Source organism: Dasypus novemcinctus, chromosome 23, assembly GCF_030445035.2.
Source record: "Dasypus novemcinctus isolate mDasNov1 chromosome 23, mDasNov1.1.hap2, whole genome shotgun sequence".
In the NCBI taxonomy this organism is placed as follows: Eukaryota; Metazoa; Chordata; class Mammalia; order Cingulata; family Dasypodidae; genus Dasypus; species Dasypus novemcinctus.
This window is the reverse complement of record NC_080695.1, coordinates 69,464,474-69,487,123: the sequence shown is the minus strand read 5'-3', so window position 1 is coordinate 69,487,123 and position 22,650 is coordinate 69,464,474. Positions and strand designations below refer to the sequence as shown.

At 41.4% G+C, this 22,650-nt stretch overlaps 1 protein-coding gene across 1 annotated transcript in view; it reads right to left on the bottom strand.

Moving 5' to 3' along the window:
* The window catches only part of CREBBP (CREB binding protein), a 155,200-nt gene that overhangs the window by 48,087 nt on the left and 84,463 nt on the right, over positions 1-22,650 (bottom strand). Inside the window, exons 4-13 of the mRNA XM_058286560.2 lie at positions 20,221-20,461; positions 18,752-18,865; positions 11,134-11,376; positions 9,658-9,760; positions 9,202-9,348; positions 7,789-7,906; positions 6,671-6,842; positions 5,928-5,972; positions 3,727-3,851; positions 2,977-3,165 (exon numbers count right to left, since the gene is read on the bottom strand). Coding sequence (XP_058142543.1) covers positions 2,977-3,165; positions 3,727-3,851; positions 5,928-5,972; positions 6,671-6,842; positions 7,789-7,906; positions 9,202-9,348; positions 9,658-9,760; positions 11,134-11,376; positions 18,752-18,865; positions 20,221-20,461 — 1,497 coding nt within the window. The remainder of the gene's footprint in view (positions 1-2,976; positions 3,166-3,726; positions 3,852-5,927; positions 5,973-6,670; positions 6,843-7,788; positions 7,907-9,201; positions 9,349-9,657; positions 9,761-11,133; positions 11,377-18,751; positions 18,866-20,220; positions 20,462-22,650) is intronic.

Below are 22,650 nucleotides of genomic sequence, written 5' to 3'. Positions count from 1 at the left end.
AGGAGAAGAAGAAAGAAAAGGGTACAGAGAGAATATTCAGAGAAATGACTAAAAACAAGCCAAATTAAATGGAAGACATGAATATACACATCCAACATGCTCAACTAACTCCAAACAAGAAAAACTCAAATAGACCTACACAGTACCATAATACAGTCAAACTGTCAAATATAAAGAGGATTCCGAAAGCCCCAGGAGAGCAGCAACGTCACATACAAGGGAGCCTCATTTAAGATTAAATGCAGGGAAGCGGACTTGGCCCAGTGGATAGGGCATCTGTCTACCACATGGGAGGTCCGCGGTTCAAACCCCGGGCCTCCTTGACCCGTGTGGAGCTTGCCCATGTGCAGTGCTGATGCGCACAAGGAGTGCCCTGCCACGCAGGGGTGTCCCCCACGTAAGGGAGCCCCACGCGCAAGGAGTGCGCCCCGTAAGGAGAGCCGCCCAGCGCGAAAGAAAGTGCAGCCTGCCCAGGAAAGGCACCGCACACACGGACAGCTGACACAACAAGATGACGCAACAAAAAGAAACACAGATTCCTGTGCCGCTGACAACAACAGAAGAGGACAAAGAAGATGCAGCAAATAGACACAGAGAACAGACAACTGGGGTGGGGGGTAAAGGGAGAGAAATAAATAAATAAATAAATCTTAAAAACAAAAACAAAAGATTAAATGCAGATTTCTCATCAGGAACCATGGAAGCCAAAAGGCAGTGGGAGAACATTTTTAAAGTGCTGAAAGCAAAAAACTGCCAACTAAGAATTCTGTATCCATGAAAACTACCTTTGGAAAATGAGCGATTGAGAAATTACCAGATAAACAAAGTGGACTGTATTACCACTAGAGCATCCATACAAGAGATGCTAAGGGAGTTCTGCAGGTTGAAAGGAAAGGACACCAGACAACTGACTAAAGTCACAGGAAGAAACAATGACCTTGAGAAAATTAAATAGCATGGATAAATATGTCGGTATTGTTGTATTTTTGACTTGTGGCTCCACTTTTTACTTCCTACAGGATCTAAAAGGCAGATACATAAAATGTGATGATACACTAACAGTATTGAGACTCTTAATACCAAAGTTTGTAATTTATGACAAGAACTAACATAAAGGTGGGGGGGAGGGGAACAGAGGGATATATGAACATAGTTTATGTAGTCTGTTGAAGTTAAGTTGGTACCAAAGCAAAAGAGAACGTTGTTGGTACCAAAGCAAAAGAGGACTTAAAGACTTAGGACATTAAATTTAAGCCCCATGGTAACCAACAAAGAAAATATTATGAGAGAATATGCAAACTCACACAAGCAGAAAGCAGAGTACAGGTTAGCAGGGGCAGTGGAGAAGGACAATGGGGAGTTAATGCAAAATGAGTATAGGGTTTCTCTTGGTGATGAAGTGAAAATTCTGGTAACTGATGGTGATGAGGGTATTCCAACATTACAAATGTGCTTAATCCCACTGAATGCTGTGCTTGGGAAGGGTTGGGACAGGAAGATTTATGCTGTATGCTTCCACAAAAAAAAAAAAAAGAAAAAGAAACAATGAGATAATGACCACTAAATGCAATAAATGATACTGGATGGGATCTAAGAATGGAGGGAAAAAGGCTCAAAAGGACATTACTAGACATAAGAAAAAACTTGAATATGGAACCTAAGCTTTATATCAATGTTAAATTTCTATAACTTGATAAATGCACTTAAGGTGATCACGTAAGTGAATATCTTTGTTCATAGGAAAAGTACATGGAAGTACTATTTTTGAGGAGTATGATGTGTGCAACCTGCTCTCAAATGTTCAGAATATGATACAGTAAAAGTGGCAAAATATGAAAATTGGATCTGGGTAGCTGGGGGTGTGGGGCAGTATTGGAATTTTCTGTATGAGATTTGTACTGTTTTTTGCTACTATCCTGCAAAGTTTAAAATTTCAAAATAGGAAACGGACTTTGGCCCAGTGGTGAGGGCGTCCGTCTACCACATGGGAGGTCCGCGGTTCAAGCCCCAGGCCTCCTTGACCCGTGTGGAGCTGGCCCGTGCGCAGTGCTGATGCGCGCAAGGAGTGCCATGCTACACAGGGGTGTCCCCCGCGTAGGGGAGCCCCACGCGCAAGGAGTGCGCCCGTGAGGAGAGCCGCCCAGCGCGAAGGATCCGGGAGCAGCCTGCCGAGGAATGGCACCGCCCACACTTCCCGTGCCGCTGACGACAACAGAAGTCGGACAAAGAAACAAGACACAGCAAAAAGACACAGAAAAGAGACAACCGGGGGAGGGGAGGGGAATTAAATAAATAAAAATAAATCTTAAAAAAAAAAAAAATAAAAATAAAAAGTTTAAAAACAAAATAAAAAAACTAAAACAAAGCAATAGTAGTCCAGATAAGACAACAACCAAAAACCACCAAATCAAAACACAAACAAGGGGGAGCGGATATGGCTCAAGCAGTTGGGCACCCCTGCCTCTGGTTCAGGTCCTGGTGCCTCCTAAAAGAAGACAAACAATGGGCAAAAAAAGCAGCAGATAATGGGCAAACCAAGAAACAATGAGCAGACAAAGATCAATCACAAACAAGGAGTAAACAGATGAGGGAGCCATCTTGGGGGAGGGGGGGTTACAGAGAGGGCAATGGATGTGGCTCGAGTAGATGACCGAGTAGACGACCGCCTGCCTCCCACGTAAGAGGTCCCAGGTTGGGTTTCTCCTAAAAACAAACAAACAAACAAAAAACTGAACAAGCAAAACAAATGGAATTTTAAAAAAAACCAACTCAGGGGAGTCAATGTGAGTATGAGATCTGGGGTTCAATCTCTGGCCCCAGTGCCTCAAAAACATAAAGAGAGGAAAATAGAAAGATGCTGACACATGAAAAATAAAATACATATTCCAGAATTCTAATTTCTATGAAACACAATACAGTAGTAGGCAGAGGTGCCATATAGTGCAGGGAACCCACAGTTCCAGCTGTGACCAGTACCTGTGCCACGCCTGTTTGGGTCGCCGGCTGCCCCATGCCCACACTGTTCACACTCATCGCCCCACTGGATGCTGGGAACTGGTTCTGCTGCAGAAACTGGTTCTGAGCGGGCGCCTGGGCCATCATGCTGTTGGCGTGGGCACCCATCATGTTCGGAGGCTGTGGCATCCGAGAAGGAGAAATGGCCATCTAAAAGACAACAAGCATCACCAAGGCTGCAGGTAAGACACAGGAGCATCCCCACCACGCTGCTCACATTCTCCCCTTCCTGAGCAGGGACGAAAAGGGCGCTCAGGAAGAATTTCCTGGCTCCTAGATACTTCCCGCATTGTCTCACACAACCTCCCAATGGTCTGCAAAGAGAAATCAATAGCATGCTACAGTTTTAAGTTCAAAGTATAGTTGTTACTACTTTGCTAAGGTATTTAGAAAGTAGCATAAAGAGAGTAAGCTCTAGGTATCAAAAGAAGCTGACAATTCTTTCTGCCACATATTTGACCCTGCCTACTTCATCTCAGAAGTTTCAAAGTCCCGTTAAGTTCATCATTCCAATAAAAATAACGGTCTAAGAATGATCACTGGAGTAATGAAGACAATAAACAGAAAATATTAAGGAAATAAAGCATAACCCAAGTTCAAAAGGACAAGTACCATAGGATTCTCAAACAAAAATATGCATTTAACTGCTTACAAAATTTTATTAGAGCAAGGGATTTCTCAAGCACAATTAAAGAAAGTCGAAGGCCTTACCCCTGGCACCGAGCCCATGCTGTTCATCTGGACAGGATGGTTCATGGGGGATGCTGCCCGCGGTCCCATGGGTGCTTGTGGTAGCTGTACATTCCCCAAGGACATTGGGTTAAATGAATTCATCCCTGCAAAAAGTACCCACAGTGGTTCATTAGGAAAACCCTCCACAAGAACACAGATTACAAGTCACCATATAAAGGCTAAGTAACATAAAGATGGAACACACATCCAACAAATATAACTGAAAGGAAACCATCCAATTAATCAAAAGGGATAGTTAAGTGACTGACTTTTACTTATCTAGGAAAAACAGTAGACATTTCCCAAGCTTCCTTAGGACAGCAAGATTCAGAACAACAGTACTGATGTGGTGGTGGTGAGAGTGCTGTGGCAGAGGTGGGTGGGAGAGAAGTGCAAACGGATGAGGGTCAGGTACCAACAATGAAGAGGCTGAGGCCTTGCTGATGAGGAAGACAGCACACCTGACCCAGAGGCCAAGCGGGAAGAGGTCCACAGCACCAGGGAGGGAAGCAGAGCCAGCCCAGCCAGGGCAGTGCTAGCACCAACAGGTACTGGAGAGTGCTTGACTAAAACCAGGACCACCACCAAGACAAAACTCGACCTAATACCTTCTGGAACACCTGGCTCCATCTCCTTTTGCAAGAAACTGTTCCCATCACCTCTAGCTCTTTGCCTCTGTTTACACTTTTACGTTTATTGTTGGAATCTGTGATTTAAGACTCACAACCTTGTTTTATTTTCTAAGCATTTACAAAGCACCCATGGGTCTGTACACCCTACGAGTCAGTAGTTATCTACCTCAAGCTCCTCTACAGACTGGAAAGGTGCTAACTTCACTTTCCCAGGAGTGCTCCAAGTCTGGAGGAATGTCACAACAAGGAAGAAACTTCACAAGCCCCAAAGTGTCTCCAGAACATAGTGTCCAGTTCCCAATACTCCACGGCAAACTCTTAAGTACTAAGTAAATGTCAGCTCAAGTTAGTCTGAGGACCAATGCTGGGTTCTAACCAGAATCGTTGAGGACTTCGGAAGGTGGTCCTAACACTGGTATAGCTACAAGGGTGTCTCAAAGCACACCTGCCCCCCTCAGCACTACCAGAAACGTCACTCTCAAGTTAGTGCCAACACAGGCCCAGGAGGACTTTCCAGGGAGCCTCTAAATTCCCCTTTCTCCTTGAGGATTTTATGAATAAGAGAAAAGGCTGTACTAAGAAACAGCACATTAAAAAAAAATCCATATTTTCATATGTAGGTTTCTGAGTGATTAGCTAAAAAGCATCTTTCAATGCTCTCACAAACAGCTATCTCAGTACATCCTGAACCAGCCACTTTCTGAAGCAAAATCCATGTCATCCTCAACAGACCATTCAGCCACTTTCTCTGACTTTTTGATCTATCTCACTCCTCAATCTAGTCCATCAAAAGAAGTCCCTGAAAAGTTTTCTCCATAATTTCAGTTCATCTCCCGTGTCCTTTCAGTAAGCAACAGGATCACTATAGCTTTTTAAATGACCTCTTCTCCCAAGTTACCCTGTCACACAGCAGAAAGGCCTCTTTTAGAATCTTTTAGATAACATCACCACCTTATTTAGCTGCTGGTAAAATTGTCCTACCACTTAAGCGTCAATTTGTCAAGGACTATAAGGCTTTCAAATGCTGCCCCTCCAACCAGTTTCACAATTAAATGATTAAAAACTTTATACAGGCTGTTCAAGTCAGCTCCCACACTCAGACAGACCCTCTCCAGCAGACACCCCACTGGGTTTGAGCCATGCCCCACAGCAGCCCCATTCTCCTTCTACAGGTTGCTTGCTCACCCCAGGACTTGCACATGTGCACTCTTCTTCAAGCATTCGGAAATGTTATCTCCCCCAATCAAAAATGCTTCTCTTTTTTTTGCTTCTTCCCACAAGTAATGTTCTCTTGTCCACTAAAAAAAAGTGTGCTAAGTCCTTTCCTTCATGTCTCTAGAGATTGTCCCTGTGATCTCCAATCCCTAAACCCAATAGACTCACCCTGGCAGCGGCATTTCTGTTCAATAGCAAAAAGGAAAGGAATAAAACAAAAATGAGGTGGAACAGGTGGCTACAAAGTAATAGAAAGAAGAGACAAAGCCATCAATAAGCATTGCTGCCAATGCATATTAAACTAAAACATGGCTTACAACAAGGGTTAAATACCTTGAGAAACTTGCATGCGGTTGACTGGTAGGGGCATTGGTCCATCTATATTGGTAGAAAAAAATTATTAAGTTAGAGTAATCTTTGATTTACGAGTAAGGAACTCTCTCTTAAGGAGTTCAAACGTCAAAGAAAAAAGAGTCAATAGGCCAAGAACACTGATGACAATGGAGCTGGCCTTCCCACAAGAGAAACTCAATTGCATCACAGCACAGCTTAAAATATATAGTAGATAGGGAAGTGGCTGTGGCTCAATCAGTTGGGCTCCCACCTACCATATGGGAAGCCCTGAGTTCATGTCCCAGAGCCTCTCTGTGAAGGCAGGCTCGCCCATACGCCGCCGAGAGCTGCCCATCTGCAAGCACCTCGGAGTGCTGCCTGGCCCACAAGTGCCGCAGAGAGCCAACTCAGCAAGGTGACACATCAAAAAGGGAGACAAGTAAAAACAGAAGAGTGAACAGCAAATGGACAGAGAGAGCAGACAACATAGCAAGCCGCTCCGGGGGCGGGGGGGTGGGGTGGGGTGGGGATAAGTAAAAATACATATAGACACACTGAAGAACACACAGCAAATAGACACAGAGAGCAGACAGCAAACAAGTCACAAGGGGAGGAGAGGATATATATATATATAGTAAACCTTCTGAGAATATACACTCTATGTTCCGAGAAATAACACCCAAAACACAGAGGAAAAAAGAAGCAAAAAGATGATGCTGTGTAGAAGGAAATGACATCCTTACTTGGAGGTCTCACAGGTTGTGCCTGTGGAATTCCAGGGGGCTGAGCTCCTGGGGCTGGTAAGGCTGGCTGATTACCCAAGATGCCTTGTTTATGTAAACGTGACCTCCGTTTTTCTTCTAGTTCTTTTTGGATCTTGTAGATTTTCTCTGCTAATAAATGATAGTATTCATCCTAAAAAGCAATAACATGCAACATTAGGTGGTTAAGACTGTCGAAAAAAAATTAATAATCTGTTTCACAGGTTCTAACAATTACATCTTTTTATTTTTTAAAAAAAGATTTATTTCTCTCCCCTTCCCCCCCACCCCGGTTGTCTGTTCTCTGTGTCTATTTGCTGTGTCTTCTTTGCCCGCTTCTGTTGTTGTCAGTGGCACAGGAATCTGTGTTTCTTTTTGTTGCATCATCTTGTGCATCAGCTCTCCGTGTGTGTGGCGCCATTCCTGGGAAGGCTACACTTTCTTTCGCGCTGAGTAGCTCTCCTTACGGGGCGCACTCCTTGAGTGTGGGGCTCCCCTATGTGGGGGACATCCCTGTGTGGCACACCAGTCCTTGAGCGCATCAGCACTGCACATGGGCCAGTTCCACATGGGTCAAGGAGGCCCGGGGTTTGAACTGTGGACCTCCCATGTGGCAGACGGATGCCCTAACCACTGGGCCAAGTCCACCGCCAATTACATCTTTTTAATGAAGTACATCAGCAAAGGTAAGTATTCACACATCTAACAACCCAAAGGCCTAAATTTGTCCTGAATTCCCAGCAACTCTACTTACCAGACAGTAGGTTCTAAATGCATGTTACTCTATAACTGAACTGCACAGATATTCAGTAATGCTGACAACAACATTGTATAATCATTATAAAGAACACCCCCAGTATAACATATCCCATGGATATAATGCACTTTTACAGATTTCATTTACTACTGCACATCCACATTACCAAGAGAGTTTTGCAGAATAATTTCATCGTCTTATAATGGGAAGTCTCTCTGGTTAATCTCCCCATGGTATTAAGGTTCCCCTGGACACACCTCTCCCCTTTTCAGACCACAAATAAGATGCAGTTCTAGCTACTAGAGGTGTCACACAGGCTGGAACACATAGTATGGCAACCTACCCTGCTATTGGCAGATTCATACATGTCCCCTTCCACTTTCTTAGCATAGGCGACTAGATTTTCCATGCGGCGATCCTTTAGTGCTGCTGGGTCAGGTGTTGGAAAGATGGCTTGGACGCTGAAAAGATAACATACTTTATGATTCCATTTTCGATGCAGCCAAATAACTACAAAAGCAGTATCTTGCTATTTTGTACATGGCATGGAATGAAAAGAAAAGAGGATAGTCTACTAATGACAATACACTGTTGAGAGAACTCCCAAATCTCTCTTGCTTAGTATGTATGTATACAAATGCAGTCACTTTCTGGAAACAACACTGACCTATCCACTTATCTACAGCATAAGTGCACCCAACATCATGTTATTAACAAGCACTGTGCCAAAGTAAAAAATAATTTCAAATCCCTATTTTTAAAAACTATTTATTTAAAAAAAAATAACTAAAATAAGGAAGGGAAAAAACTGCCAATGGAATCTAGCTGGTTAATTTTATTTATTTATTTTTAAAGATTAATTTTTTTATCCCCCCCCGCCCCGCCCCAGTTGTCTGTTCTCTGTGTCTATTTGCTGTGTGTTCTTCTTTGTCCGCTTCTGTTGTTGTCAGCAGCACGGGAATCTGCGTTTCTTTTTGTTGCATCATCTTGTTGTGTCAGCTATCTGTGTGTGTGGCGCCATTCCTGGGCAGGCTGCACTCTCTTTTGCGGTGAGCGGTTCTCCTTACAGGGCGCACTCCTAGCACGTGGGGCTCCCCTATGTGGGGGACACCCCTGCGTGGCACGCCACTCATTGAGTGCATCAGCACTGCACATGGGCCAGCTCCACACAGGTCATGGAGGCCCGGGGTTTAAACTGCAGACCTCCCATGTGGTAGACGGACGCCCTAACCACTGGGCCAAGTCCGCTTCCCATAGCTGGTTAACTTTATAATTTAACTAGCTCAAGAAAGTCATTGACGGCATAGCAATACTAATAAGCCACCCACGCTTACCCCTAGATTTCCCCAATTCTCAGGGGTTTCCACAGCTATAATGAGCCACAAAGTAAGGCAAAGATTTTGAGCAACCCCAGCTCAATCTGTGTGTCCTGGAGCTCAGAAGCACAGAAGATCTAGCCTACCCTGGGGGTAGGGCCCCAAACATGGGCCAGCCTCAAGCTATGCCACTCTGATGTCTCCTCACCCTGCACCACTGGGAATGTGGGGTCAAGAATCCCTGGTCTGCTCAAGACTACCAGTAAGTTGGGTTTTGTGGCCACCTAAAACAAATTTGTGACCTTCTGCTCCTGGGGTACTGTAACCTGGGGCCCAATGGACAACTTCGGAAAGAAATCAGGTATTTATGAAACTGCAAAATTATTATACCACCTTCAGTCACAAAATGTTTATGTCACATGTGACTAACAGGCACTTACAGTTTATGCACTAGATGGCTACGCAAGTCCTGAGTGACATGTTCATGCCAGCCTTTCCGAACTCCAGTGCTGGAAGGAGGTGCGGCTGTAGGTATAGTGCTGAGAGTTCCAATGTTACCAGAGCTCGAGCTATCACCCATGAGTGGGCTGAGGGAAAAACAAGGAAACGGCGTGCATCTAATGGCATGACTCAAACAGGCATTGTTCAACCAAGGTTTGTTCCAACCATACATGACTTTTAAAAAGTTTAAGAGAGCCAAGTGATGCCCAGATGACAAAATTTAAACTCTTTACTCTCTGTTCTACATTTATAATGAAAAGTAATAGTTCTCCCTCCACTTTGCCTAAATCATTTCCTCTGACACACATTTAGAAAGTATCACAAAGCCTTGTGTGATCCCACCCCACTTTCGTGTCTGTCACTCAGATATGAACTAAATGAAACATAGGTCTTACTTTGTGGCCCCAAGCGGGGTTGGAAGAGCTGATTCTGAAATCAAGTTTGGTGGTTGTTGATCTGTTGTTATTCCTCCTGCTGGAATGTTCATTGGGTTAGTTCCTTAAAAAGGATGGAAAGAAATCAACTAACTCCAAAATCATAATATATACTTCAAAGTTTTGATAACTGATAAATAACAAATCACCATATAAACATAGGTGATTTTTATGAGTTATAGAAAAACAACAACAACAACAAAACAAAACAAAAACCCAGTAAGACAGGAACTCTGGATTTTCAATAATGGTGATAAATTTGTACAAATTCAGCTGTAGACTCCTTCCACTCTACTTTGTGGCCAAAATAAGATATTTTTTACGGAGGCTAACTGGTAAGTGTATCTATAGCTATGGAAAAAATGAGAAACAACCCATTTGCAACTTAACATTTTGAATTTGGCTTCTTTAATATCATACTATAAACATTTAAGCTGACCTGCCCTATATCTTTGTGTTATCTTATTTTCTGCATATCAGAAAATAAAATCATAGAAATGAAGCTCGGGGAAAAAACCTAGGTCACTATGTCCAAGGACGTAGTTTTAAAAAAAGAAAATGGTGAGACTCAGAGACTGTCTCTATTGACAGCCTTGTCCCAACGTGCACCATCACAAGGGGGGGGGGTTAGGTCAGAGCTCAGGCCTCAGGCCCAGCAGGTGAGCCGCCTGGCCCGCATAACACATATATTCATTAGAACAGTGTTTCCCAAAAAGGAATGAAGGAGATGACCCTAAATGGTCATCTTAAGACTAAAATAATGATTCTAAAGTGCATTAGGGAAAGAACAAAATTAGCACAACAAATCAATGACTTCATAGACATTATTTCTTAGCTCAAGAGTAACTTCAAAAGGACCATCAATTTAAAATAAGATATCAAGGAAACAACATGCAGAGATAGCAAAGATTGTGGAGATGTGTGAGCAAATGACCGAAGATTGGCAAATAAAAGGATGGATGACAATTAGCCTTCTGAAGTCCAGGATGGTCACCTCCAACTATGAGGCAGACGAAAACCAAGACCTGCTAGGAACTGGCAGACCACCTACAAATTCTCCATCAAACAAATGAATGGTCTGAGAGTCAGGCAAGTTGTACAACCATAATTCTAACTTGAGAGATTTTGCTTTCTGAGCCATTATGAAATGCCCTTTGTGAAAACAGTCCAAACAGAAGCAGCACAAACTCTGGTTCATTTACAAATGCTTTTTTTTAACAAGCATGTAACATTCCTTCAGCAAGCACCGTAGCTTTTTTCTGGAAGATTTTTTAAAAAATTTCAATCATTAAAAGATACTATCACCATAAGATAGACCTAAATTAATTTGGATTGAAAGTAAAAACAGTAACTGAATATAGCCTTGGGTTCCAGTAGGAGTTTGTCATTTTGTTTGCTGCATTTGGACAAAGGAGGTTCTGGAGTTCCTTCACCTACCCAGGGGATTGATAGTCCTCATCTGCTGGTGAGTCTGAGGCTGTGCTGGTTGTTGGCCAGGAACCTGCGGCTGCAGCTGGGTCTGGGGCTGATTCATGTAGGGTAGTCCAAGAGCAGCATACGCCCGTTGCATGGAGCTGGGGTCTATGGGATTCGGGTTACTTAAAGAAGTAGCATTCTGTTGGCCTGTGCCAACAGAACCAATTGTGTTTTGAATTCCACCAGCTGGAGACCCTAGGATGGCTATAACAAACAAACAAACAAAATGATAAGTAAAAGAGAGAAGTTTGCAAATAATTTTAAAACTACAGAGAGGCAAAAACACTTTTATTAGATGACTATACATGTATATCACAAGCTTTAAAACAAAGCTGTCAAGAAAGGAACTGCTGAGAAGTCCACCCCCAATCAAAAACAATCCTAGTCTATTAATCTATTTTGCATGCAATAGTTGAAAATAAAAAGTCCAAGAAAATTCAGGCTTTAAACTTAGAAAGCAAAAGACCATAAAATCACATAGAGTCAGGAATGGCAAATGTGATAATGGCAAGTTCTTATTTGGGAGCTGTAAGCCATCTCTGAGATGAACTAAGGAGCTCCCTTCCTCTGCCTGTACCTCTGGGTTCCTCATTGCTCTTGCATAAGTACAGCAGGATTAATACAAGAAGCAGAGGTGAGACCCAGTTGATCTGTTTTGTTACTTATTTGTAAATCTATAAAGTGATCTTCCAAATAACAACACTGCAGTTCCTTGAAACTTAACATGGATAGCATATGACAAATATGCCCTTTGGGTTTCCCATGCAGGAATATACCATGCTTGGTTCTTTGGCTCTTTGATACTCTTCAAGAAACATTGAACTTAACTGACTGAACTAGCTGAAATTAATAAATGAAATTAAACTTGGCATTTCCACACAGATTTTCATCTTTCCAGCTGCAAACTCAATACCACTCATGTCCAGGAGCCAGCTCTGCCTCATGCAATCACACCAGCTCCCATTATGCATTGGTGACAGGTAAGGCACTTCCCCTCTAGTGGTCCCATCTAACTGGTTAACCCAAGGAGACTGAAACTGGTGGCAACATAAAGAATCCCACTCCCAAGGGCTTCAAAATTCAATTCACCCACCCACCCACCCATCCAATACTGTCATTTGGTGAGCATTATGGCAGAAGTTCTCTGTCATACTATTTACTAGGAATTCCTTTCCTTCTAACTTTCCCAAACCTGAGAGTCACATTATAAACAGCAGATATTGTAACACGTGATCTTTAATACATAAAGTCCTATCACAAAGCCTGTCCTTCAAATTCAGATTACGCATAACAGTAATATTCTTACATTCAATCATCAGTGCAACCAAACATAAACAACTCAAATACTTATCAGAGCAACTTAATTAAACTGAAATGTGTTAAAAAAAAAATCTTGGTAATTACACATGTCATATTCTTAACTTTTCTAACAAGGATATTCAGATCTCAAACTCATTAACGCTCATTAGACACAATTACGCACACCAAGCACTTCATTATTATAAATGAAAAGCAACTCCCAAGATACATTTTATAAGTGTGTAGCTAGAGTAAGTCATACAATACCATTAAAAGTATTTTTTTCTAATAGTTAATATTCCCCAAAGCTTTAAAGATGTGCCAATTATACTCATGATATTGACACACGAAATTTCTAATAGAGCTACATGTAAAAAGGAAAGAAATAATCGTAGAACTGTTTATTTTTATACCACTCTTTCAGATTACAAAAAAAAGAACAGACTCAGACTACATGTGATACATATAGTAATAAATTACAGAGATGGATTTAAAGAAACAATGTCTTTGTAAGCGTCTGTGTCTGGATAAAGACTCAGATGTCTTTCTTCCTACTATATTCGACCTTCATCCATACTACCCCAAATGCCATCCATGTGGTCCAACACCTCCGAATGATACCACGGTCGAACCCACGGCCACTCCCAGGACAGTCAGGGCCTCCTGCTCAAATAAGACCTCCCATAGAAGCTGCCGATGTGGTCACTGGATTTTGTATTTGTGTTAAATGCATTTTTAAAATGAAAACACTTAAAAGTTTACTATATCTTTAAGGTTAAAAGAAAATATACCTGTCAGAAGACTAGTAAGCATTTGGAAACTGACGTTCTTAAAAACGGGAGAAGGAAAACAAATCATGAACCAAGTCTCTGACGTTTAACCATGGCACAAATTGAGGCCCAAAATGATACTAATAGATACACAAATATTTAAGGGTAAAGGAACTAGGCATTTACTGGAACTAGGCATTTATTGTGGGGGGTGACCGTTGATCAAAAGGGGATTCATTAGGTAAAAGCTTCCATAAACTCTGGTCAGCTCGAGATGCTACCGTGCCTCCATGAAAGCATTCCTGACCTCTGGGCAGGCACTGACCCTTCTCTGAATCTCCACAGTATTTGTGCTTCTTGGATTCACATGCTTGCTCAGACATTCAATCAAGAGATGAACTGAGTGTATACTATGTGCCAAGCCCTCTGCTAGGCTCTGGGATTCAGGGGAGCAAAAGCAGTCTCTGCTCTCCCAGGAGCTTGGGGTTCTATTAGGATAAACAAAAATTAATCTAATAATTACCTCACAAATGTAAAACTGCAGCTCTGGGCCCTGCATCAGAGATGCTCACCTTATTTTCTCTGTAGATTCCCTGGTGGCAGGGCCAGTGTTGACTGAGTACCTAGGGACCACTGGCCTTGTAAAATCCCAGAGCAGAGTTCAAGCTAGGTATAGCCATCTAGCACAATGATGGAAATCCACAAGCCTCCTCCCAGCACTACACAACCAAGAGCTTTCAGACTTAACAAAACTTAAGAGTACTGTTGAATATAGCAAAGCTTTGTTTATCCAGCATTGCTGAGGAGGTCTTCTATATAAATCGATTTTCCACATTATTGATGTTTACTTCTTTAAATGTTAAAACCTCTTGTTGTCTTTTATCATTTTTACTTCTTCTTTTCTGAGAGCTTGTCATCACCACTGGATGGCACATGTGTCCAAATACACCAGGTTTGGCTCTTCTCTCTCGCCCTTGAGCCATTTCTGCTCTCAGTTATTTGCCTCTTTAAAGCATATCCCCCACCCCCGACACACACACTTTCTATGCCTCACTCACCACACCCCTTCTGTTGGACCTATATTAGGAGTCCATGACCTATGAAATAAAAGGCCAGGTTTTATGGTGGGCTCTTTCCAGGACTCACCTGTCATTTCACATGGAGGCACAAGATGGTACTTTCCCACTGAACACAAAGACTGTTCTACAAATAGGTTCCATATATAGTATACTTTGCTAACTTGCAAGATTCAATTAGCCCAAAAACACCAGTCCCCAGTCATTCTCAATAAAACTCAACACATTTTGGATATTTGATAAAAAATGGCACAAATTAAAATTCAAAGTTCTGTAAGGGTGGGGTGGTGTAAGGGGAGACACACCACTAAGGAGCAATCATATAACCACTGCGTAGGTTTCTACTGAGAAAGTAGAGGGAGAACTGACTCCTACCCGCAGGATGTGACTGCTCCTAACTGCCGTAGCAGGCATTGCACACATCAGCATATGCAAAGCACAGGCCCATACACAAGAGAATCCTTCTGGAACACCAAGGCATACCTAAATCTGAGTCCTGGGATTCCCATCACAAAAACTGCAAATTGAAAACACATGGCCCTCAAACAGACCATGTCCCTCAGAAGCCAAATGGTTCAGGAGAGGGCAATGCTGTGTTACCCAGAAGAGCAACAAAAAGGCTATGCTGATGAAATAAGTCGCTAAATACATATAAGGGGTACACAAAGCCCATGGCTCGGTGGCTCGAGTCCCTCCTTACAGCTGTTTATGTCCCACTGCCTCTTTCACCCTCCACCCTCAACCCAGTCTGTCCAAAGAGGTGTCTGAAAATCTCTAAAGAGCTCTCAAGTGGAGCAAGAGGCCTGTTCAGCAAATACTTCCAGAACACTTAAAGAGGCTCCTCTCTCTATGGGTGAAGTTTTAACAGAGTAGACTTGGGCTTAATATAATGAAGGCATTTTCAAGAATCAAAGTGCCTAGAAATGAAACCCATAGCTCGTTTAGGTAATGCACACTGCGCCAATGGAAACATTCCAGTGGCAGGCTGGAGGACTGCTGATTTTAACCACTGCCTAAGGGACTCGAGCCGAATCCAAGTCCAAAGTAGTCGTGGGCAGTGAGGGTTTAGGTTTGGCACTGAGGCTGACACACCAGTACTTGTTTTTACTGTCCTTGGGAATTCTGAGATTGGAAATCCATGGTCTCCCCCCAGAGATCTTCACAAACTTCAAGGCAGCTAGAGCAATGCTTCTCAGACTTTAGTGAGCATATATATCACCTGGGAATTTGGGAAAATGCAGATTCTAATTCAGGAAGTCTGGGATGGGGCCCGAGTTTCTACACTGCTAACACACAAGGCAAAAGCACACACTCAGCTGGTCTGAAGACCACACTCTGAGTAGCAAAAACCTCCCCAATGAGGCCACATGAGTTCCAAGAGGAGAGCTGGGTAATGAGGGCTACAGAGCCTCAGTCCTCTGTTTGCCACCTGGTGAACTGGAATTGATTTGAGCACAGATGCCAGGACTGACAACATTATGTATATATCTTGAAAAGTTCCAATTATTCAATAAAAATTGAATATCTCTATAAGAGATGGATAGCTTGAGAGTAGTAATTTATAGAATCTCCAGAAACAATTCAAATAAAAATCAAATGAAACTTCAGACACAGGGCAAAAAGGTAACCAACAGGCTGGGCTTTCATTTCAAGGAACATAAGGCTAGCCTCACAGGTGATCTGGCAAGTTCTCTCAATAGACTCACCAATTAAAGAAGTCAGATAGTGGAATGCAAGCCATCCAAGTAAGAGTGAATCAGGTGAAATTAGCATTTGTGGGAAACACTGCTGGGAAAGCACAGCTACTGCAGTCACTGGGCATACTCTCCACAGAGCAGGCACAGGGGGTCTTGACAGACTCTCCCCTTGTCCTTACGACCTCACTACATCTCCCCATCTGAATCGCCTCGTCCACTTGGATCAGCTGTCCTGATGCTGTTCCTGCTGTCTAGAATGTTCTTCTATTGTTATTTTATTTTAAACTGGTTTCCATCAGGCCCCACCTCCTCTGTGAAATAGTCTCAGCACACGCTGATCTTTCCCTCCACAACTGCCGCCTGTCCTGACTTTTCTCCATCTCATGCCTTTCCATGCTACATTATCAAGTTACTTTAAATATGTACCTCTGTCTCTGCAGCCTGACTTTAAGTTGTGGGAGAGTGGATCCACAATTTCTTCCTTGGGTCCCTAGTTCATACATGATAAGCACAATTTGCTTTAGGACAGGAGAAATGACAACAAAGTTACAGAAAAGGTTTTGCTGAAATTATCATATCATACAACTCTATGCTCACAAAACCATAATGCTAAAGCTAAAAGAATACCCTTAAAGGTAAAACCTCATTTAAGAAAGATTTTAATTTTTAAAAAGTATGTGCTTTTGTTTCTTTCGTGAAAACTACCAAAGCCTTGAACAAAGAAAACCTAAATGTTCTCTATAACTTTACATCATAAAATCACCCTGGTAGCTAACACCTTACATTATGACTAGTAGAAAGACTGTGGTTTACCACTTGAGAGACTATGCACCAAACTCATTCTCACGGCATTAAGGGAGGTATAAGGATGTCTAAAAAAACCACATACGCACATGTTTCTTTCTTTCTTAAATAAAAACCACATTAAGTGTTTCTTAAAAGAAGAAAAAACAAATCATAAAGGTTTACAACTATCATGGCAGTGAGCACTAAAAAACCAAAGATCCCAGAAAACGCACACCTGCAAATTAAAAGTTAAGAACAAAGTCTCCTAACACATTACTACTTAAGTTCATGGAATGGATATCTGTACAACTCTAAACTCTCCAGGGAATATTTTAGCACTTAAAAAGCCTATTACAGAAATATGTTCTAAAACAAAAAAATCATAACAATATAATAGTTTTTGCTTTGTTTTTGCTTTTTGTTTTATACTAACATGGTAGAAAAACAAATTGTGTTCCACCGAAATATTGTTCCAAATATCTGGTTCTAGAAGACTCAGGTTCCTACATCGTCCCTTTACCTAAGAGATGTCCTGGAAAATTGTGTATTAATTCAAATTTTGGCCAAAGAAGAATTTAACCGATTCAGAAAACTGACTTTTAAAGGAAATTTACGACTCCTTTTGCAGGGAGGGAAGGTAGCAGGCCCGTATTCCAGAATTTTTCTCCCATGTAACATGGATAGGCTGCTTTTTAAAGTGAAACAGCCCTGTCCAGTGATGACTCACTGGGCATCCCTTTCAGGAGGGAAGTGAGCTAAACTTGTAAGAGGAAAACCATAAGGGCTATCACTGGCACACTGTTGCACAGCCTTCCTAGGAACAAAGTGATTCTCAATCTTTTCCTGGGCCACTTTGAAACAACCACAAAGAAAAGCAGCACATTTTCTCCAGGCAGCCGTGGGGTCTTAAGGAAAAGTATCAAGAAGAATGACAGTAATGAATGCTTAAAACAACAAATAGGGTGGGGTGGAAAGATGACAGAGCCAAGATGGAGGAAAACCTATGCTATGCTGAAATACTCGCTAAGGGAGCAATTCCCGCGAGAGTAGAAAAGGTGTTTAAAGGGTGCTTTCTGCCTGTCCCAACGGAGGGGCACAACCAGAGACCACTGTTTCACCTCTGACATGACAGGAAAAAGACTTAAATGGAAAGAGATGGCTATCCTTGCCGCTTCTGGGTAAGTTCTAATACCCACAATGGCAGGTAGCCCATGGGAGCCACCTCTGGGGCCTCCTGACTCACAGGGATCACTGCCTAACCCACCTCACTAGGACCTATGAAAGATGACAAAATGCTGGGAATGATGAGGATGTGCTCAGTCCTAGGGAGACTCTTGATCTGGAGCTAAATAAATGGTTAGCTATGGAGATAGTCTGGGCTGGGAAGTGCATTTCTAGGGAGGAGGGAAAAACATCACCAAGGTCTACATGTGGGACTTTATACTGCCCCAGTCTGACTCTTCTACAATGCAGGGCTTTCAAAATGGAATTCAGGATAAAGGGTTTTTAATTCCAAAAGAAGCTTCTCTACATTTTCCCCATGAAATACTGCCATCATAGTGATACAGCATTCAAATTCTCAGATCCAAAGTAAGTATAAAGAAATATGAAGAATCCTTATGTTGGCTCTTCGCTTAGTCAAAGTGACTTTCCCCCTTTTGCTGTTCCTCTGCTCTTGAACTCAGGTGCGTGTATATGGGGGAAGCAGGGAAGTGGAGAGATAATGAATGAAAACTACCATGTCCATTTATGTACACACTGAAAATAAGTCTACTCTCCTTAGATTTATCCTGTATGTCACTGTATGCGTCTACCTTCCGAATATTTGTTGGTCAGTCACTATACTGTGGTTAGTAATTTCTGCCCTGCTTCCTACCTACTTCTCTGTATTCTCTTTAGAAACAGCTCATATTCTCATCTCCAAGCTTCTCTACCCCCAGTGCTCACTTACTTTGTTGGTTTCGCTTGTCACTGGCATTTTTCAAAGGGAGGCATACAGGACAGTCATGTCGTGTGCAGTTCTTCCAATGAGAGATGATTTGTCGTGAAGATGCACAATGGGCAACTATGACCAGAAAAACAACGAGATGTTATTTTTCTATTCAAATCGTCACACTTTCAATTATACCTAAATTATAATGCCAGATTCCATAAGAAAATGGTAACAAGTGTAACCATAACACAGTATAGGCAGTCCTCAACTTACAAACAGGCTGTTTTCCAAAAAGTTTGTAAGTCAACTGTTGAGATTTCCAATCAAAACTTCCCATAGAAGCAATGTTATGAATGATGGGTGGTTAAGGCTTACCCACAAAAGAAAACAAAACAAAAACCACTGAACCTGAAATACTGAACTGCAATGAAAGAACAAATAAGAGTTCTGTAATGTCACTATTTAAAACAAAAATTTTAAATTATATTTAAAGTTGAAAACCATTTAAGGACTATAGTTAAAGATAGAGATACAGAAGCAAATAAGAAGTCTATGGGGATTCTGATAGGGACCCTGAGCACTTGTGAAAGTACTTTCGAGGGTAACTGAATCTGGTTTATTCACAATCTTTACCTTCATTTCAATAGTAAGGTATTATACTGTCTTTCTAAAAGTCTAGCAGTCCCTTCCTCTGCTCCTTGACCATGATCATGGTTACTCTGGAGACCCACAAATGTCAGAGGGAAAGAGGGAGAACAGGGAGAGAGCTTCCCAAGATTTATGAGCACAAGCAAGGAAAGAAGGAAAGAGGACAAAGATCAAAGAAAAGTACAATTATCAATGAGAAGCACTTCCTTCAGTAGAACTGAGGTGTCTGCCGTATGGAAGAGGGGGGCATCAGATAATGCCTGATTCACAGCCTCCTCGGGGCAAGGAAGGAGGTTGCAGGGATGACTCGTGGCACCATGTAGACCCCCAAGCCACTGCTGAGCCGACTGACAGTTCAACTTTGCTGTTATCTGGGGATGAGCCTCAAGACCAAAGGGAAGAGGAGCACAAGGTAATGGGCGGCTGTCTGAATACATGAAACGGCTGCAAGACAGATGCTATGTGTGTGCACGTGTTCTGTGTTGCTGAAAAGTAAGCCATGACCTAGACATTTATGATAAAGAGTTTTCAAGAAGTGACAAGTGCCGTTCATGGCAGAGGAAGAAGAAAGGAAAGAATGCTGGGCACAGCCTTGTCTAGTATAAGCTCACAAAATACTGAAAAACCAAATCACCTTTGCCCTCAGCATGTAAGCAACCCAGTGGCACTTCACTGAGGAGTGTGCGGGAGACATGAGAGCAATATATTCCAGGCTACACCAAAAAGAAAGTTAGCACTTAAGTTGCTGGTATCATATTATTATGAGATCTTTTGAAGACTAATAAAGATAAATGTCATTCTAACCTTCTGCCAAGAGGATTTCAGAAAACTGCACTTACCTTGACAGGCTTTCCCAGCCTGACAATGTGTCATGTGATTCAAAACATTTTTCATGGTTCGACAATGTGGGAGAGAGCAGGCCCGAACCTCTCCATTTGCTTGTTCTCGTCTTTGACATTTATGTGCATGAAGCAGTAGAACCAGCTGCTGCTGTATCAGTTTGCGTTTTTCAGGATCTGCAGTGGGGCCTGTTGCAATTGCTTGCGTTGGTACAATTCCCACTGACGTTTGCATCTGAGACTAAAATTTAAAGAAATAATTGAAACACTTAAGTAAGCTTTTATAGTCCAAATTCATGTTCATTTACTACTTTTCAAACTAATGCTTAAAGGTGATGGATAATACCACTTGTTATATAACTTGGCCACAGAGAAAAGGCTGGTGCATTTCTCATAAATTTAAGAATTAGTGACTTTAAGAAAGACCCAGAAGCACAAAAATAAATCTAACTCAGGAACAAGGTTTATTAAAGTTCACTTGCATACGATTATTATCTAAACAAGAAAATCACACTTACTCAAATCAACTACAGTAATCAAAACCCAACTCACTGTACAAATATACCATAAGAGGAAACGCTAAGGATAACATCAGGTTAAACCATATGAAATGTTGTTTTATAGGTTCCAAATGGCCAAACAATGGCCGTTTCATATGGTTAAACCTAATTTTAAAAATTACCAAGGCCTGATCAATTGCAATGCAGATGCAGCAAAAAGATTTGGAACCACCCTTTGGATTCCAATATCACATGACCAGGACACTACTCGCAGCTTAATGTTACAACATCATTGCCTCTCCTAAAAGTATAGCACACACACACAAAGTATAGCACAACACTTATCCTTCAAACTACCATACAGTACAATTGTTCACGCTTTTCTGTCTTATGGCAAGCTTTGGTTGCCATTAAAAATTTCTACTCAATGCCTGACAAAAATAATCTTTTTTTCAGAATATATTTGATGATCTGCTAAAGGTATAGAAACAGAGTTTTGGTATACTTTAGTTTGTCTAAAATAACAAGCCCCAATCAATCATACTTTAAGCTGCAGAGAAAAATGGAGAAAGGTAACAAATGGAGTCTTCTTATTCTTTATAAACCACCAACATGCTTCAGACAAATTAAGGCATGCATAGGGCCCCTAGTACGCAAAAAATAACCCCTAGTTCAGGAATTTCTAACCTTCCAAAAACCTGATACTCTAATATTCCCAGCTTGATTTCACAACATTCATTACCTCCCCTAAAAGTATATCCCATTCAGACTTTCCTAAAATTTACAAATCCAAACTACACGTTTGCAATTAGGAAGAAAATACATATAAATATTTCTTAATGAATCAATGCTCATTTTTTAAAAAGTTACTCAGTTTTCTGTATTGATTTTATCTTTTTGAGAACTCAGAAAATAGGTGTATAGAAAGCTGGGAAGCTTCACTGAGGAGCACAATTCCCAGAAGCTGCACCAGGCATGAAGCAAGTCAAAGCCCGAGCTTGAGATGGAGCAGCCTGAGAAGTACTGGAACCCTAAGAGAAAACAGTATTTTTCCTTAAGTTTATTTTTTTCTTGAATATAAAAATAATATATGCATACTACAGAAAATCTGAAAAGCAACAGAATTCTCAATATTAACATTTGAAATACCAATATCCTGGAGTTCATAATTAAAATACTGATTTTTTCTTCTCCTAGTTTTTCTCTATGTACATGTTTATGTATAAACTGTAACATAGTCTTATATATATATATTTTTTCGCTTGGCATTTATCCCAAGGTTCTGCCCCTACCATCAAGTTGTCTCATACAATATGATTTTTCAGACTGTGTGGCATTTCACTGTATAGCTAGCTGCATATTCATTCAACCAACCTCCCATTTTTAAGGCATTTAACCTCTTCCCAATTGTGTGAATGCATGGTTATTTTAAATAGTTTCAATAAGCAAATAGCCTTATTGTAAAATGTTTGTTCTTATTTGGTAGCTGGATTCTGGAAGTGGAAACAGTAAGTGAAAAGGTAGGACCATCCTTAAAAAGGAGCTCCTGAAGACTGCTGCCCAATTTGTTTTCCAGAAAGGTTGTGGCACTTCACATTTTCACAATTTTGGGAAGTCTCTACTTTGACTATACTCTTACCAACCAGCTTTTAGTAGCAATTATAAAAATCTCCTCTTAGACCACCCATGGATTAGAAGGTCCACCCTGAATTAAATACAATGGAGACATACAAGAATATAAGAATATAAGAAAAGTAAGATGGCAATTGTTTAGGTCCCTTTCTTTTGTAAGAAAATTTCAAGTATAAGAAAAGTAGAGAGGAAAGGATACGTATACCATGACTGCACCTAACAAAATTAACCATAATTCTTTAATATCAGCTAACTTAGCCCATACTCAAATTTCTCTAGCTGTCCAAAAACTGCCTTT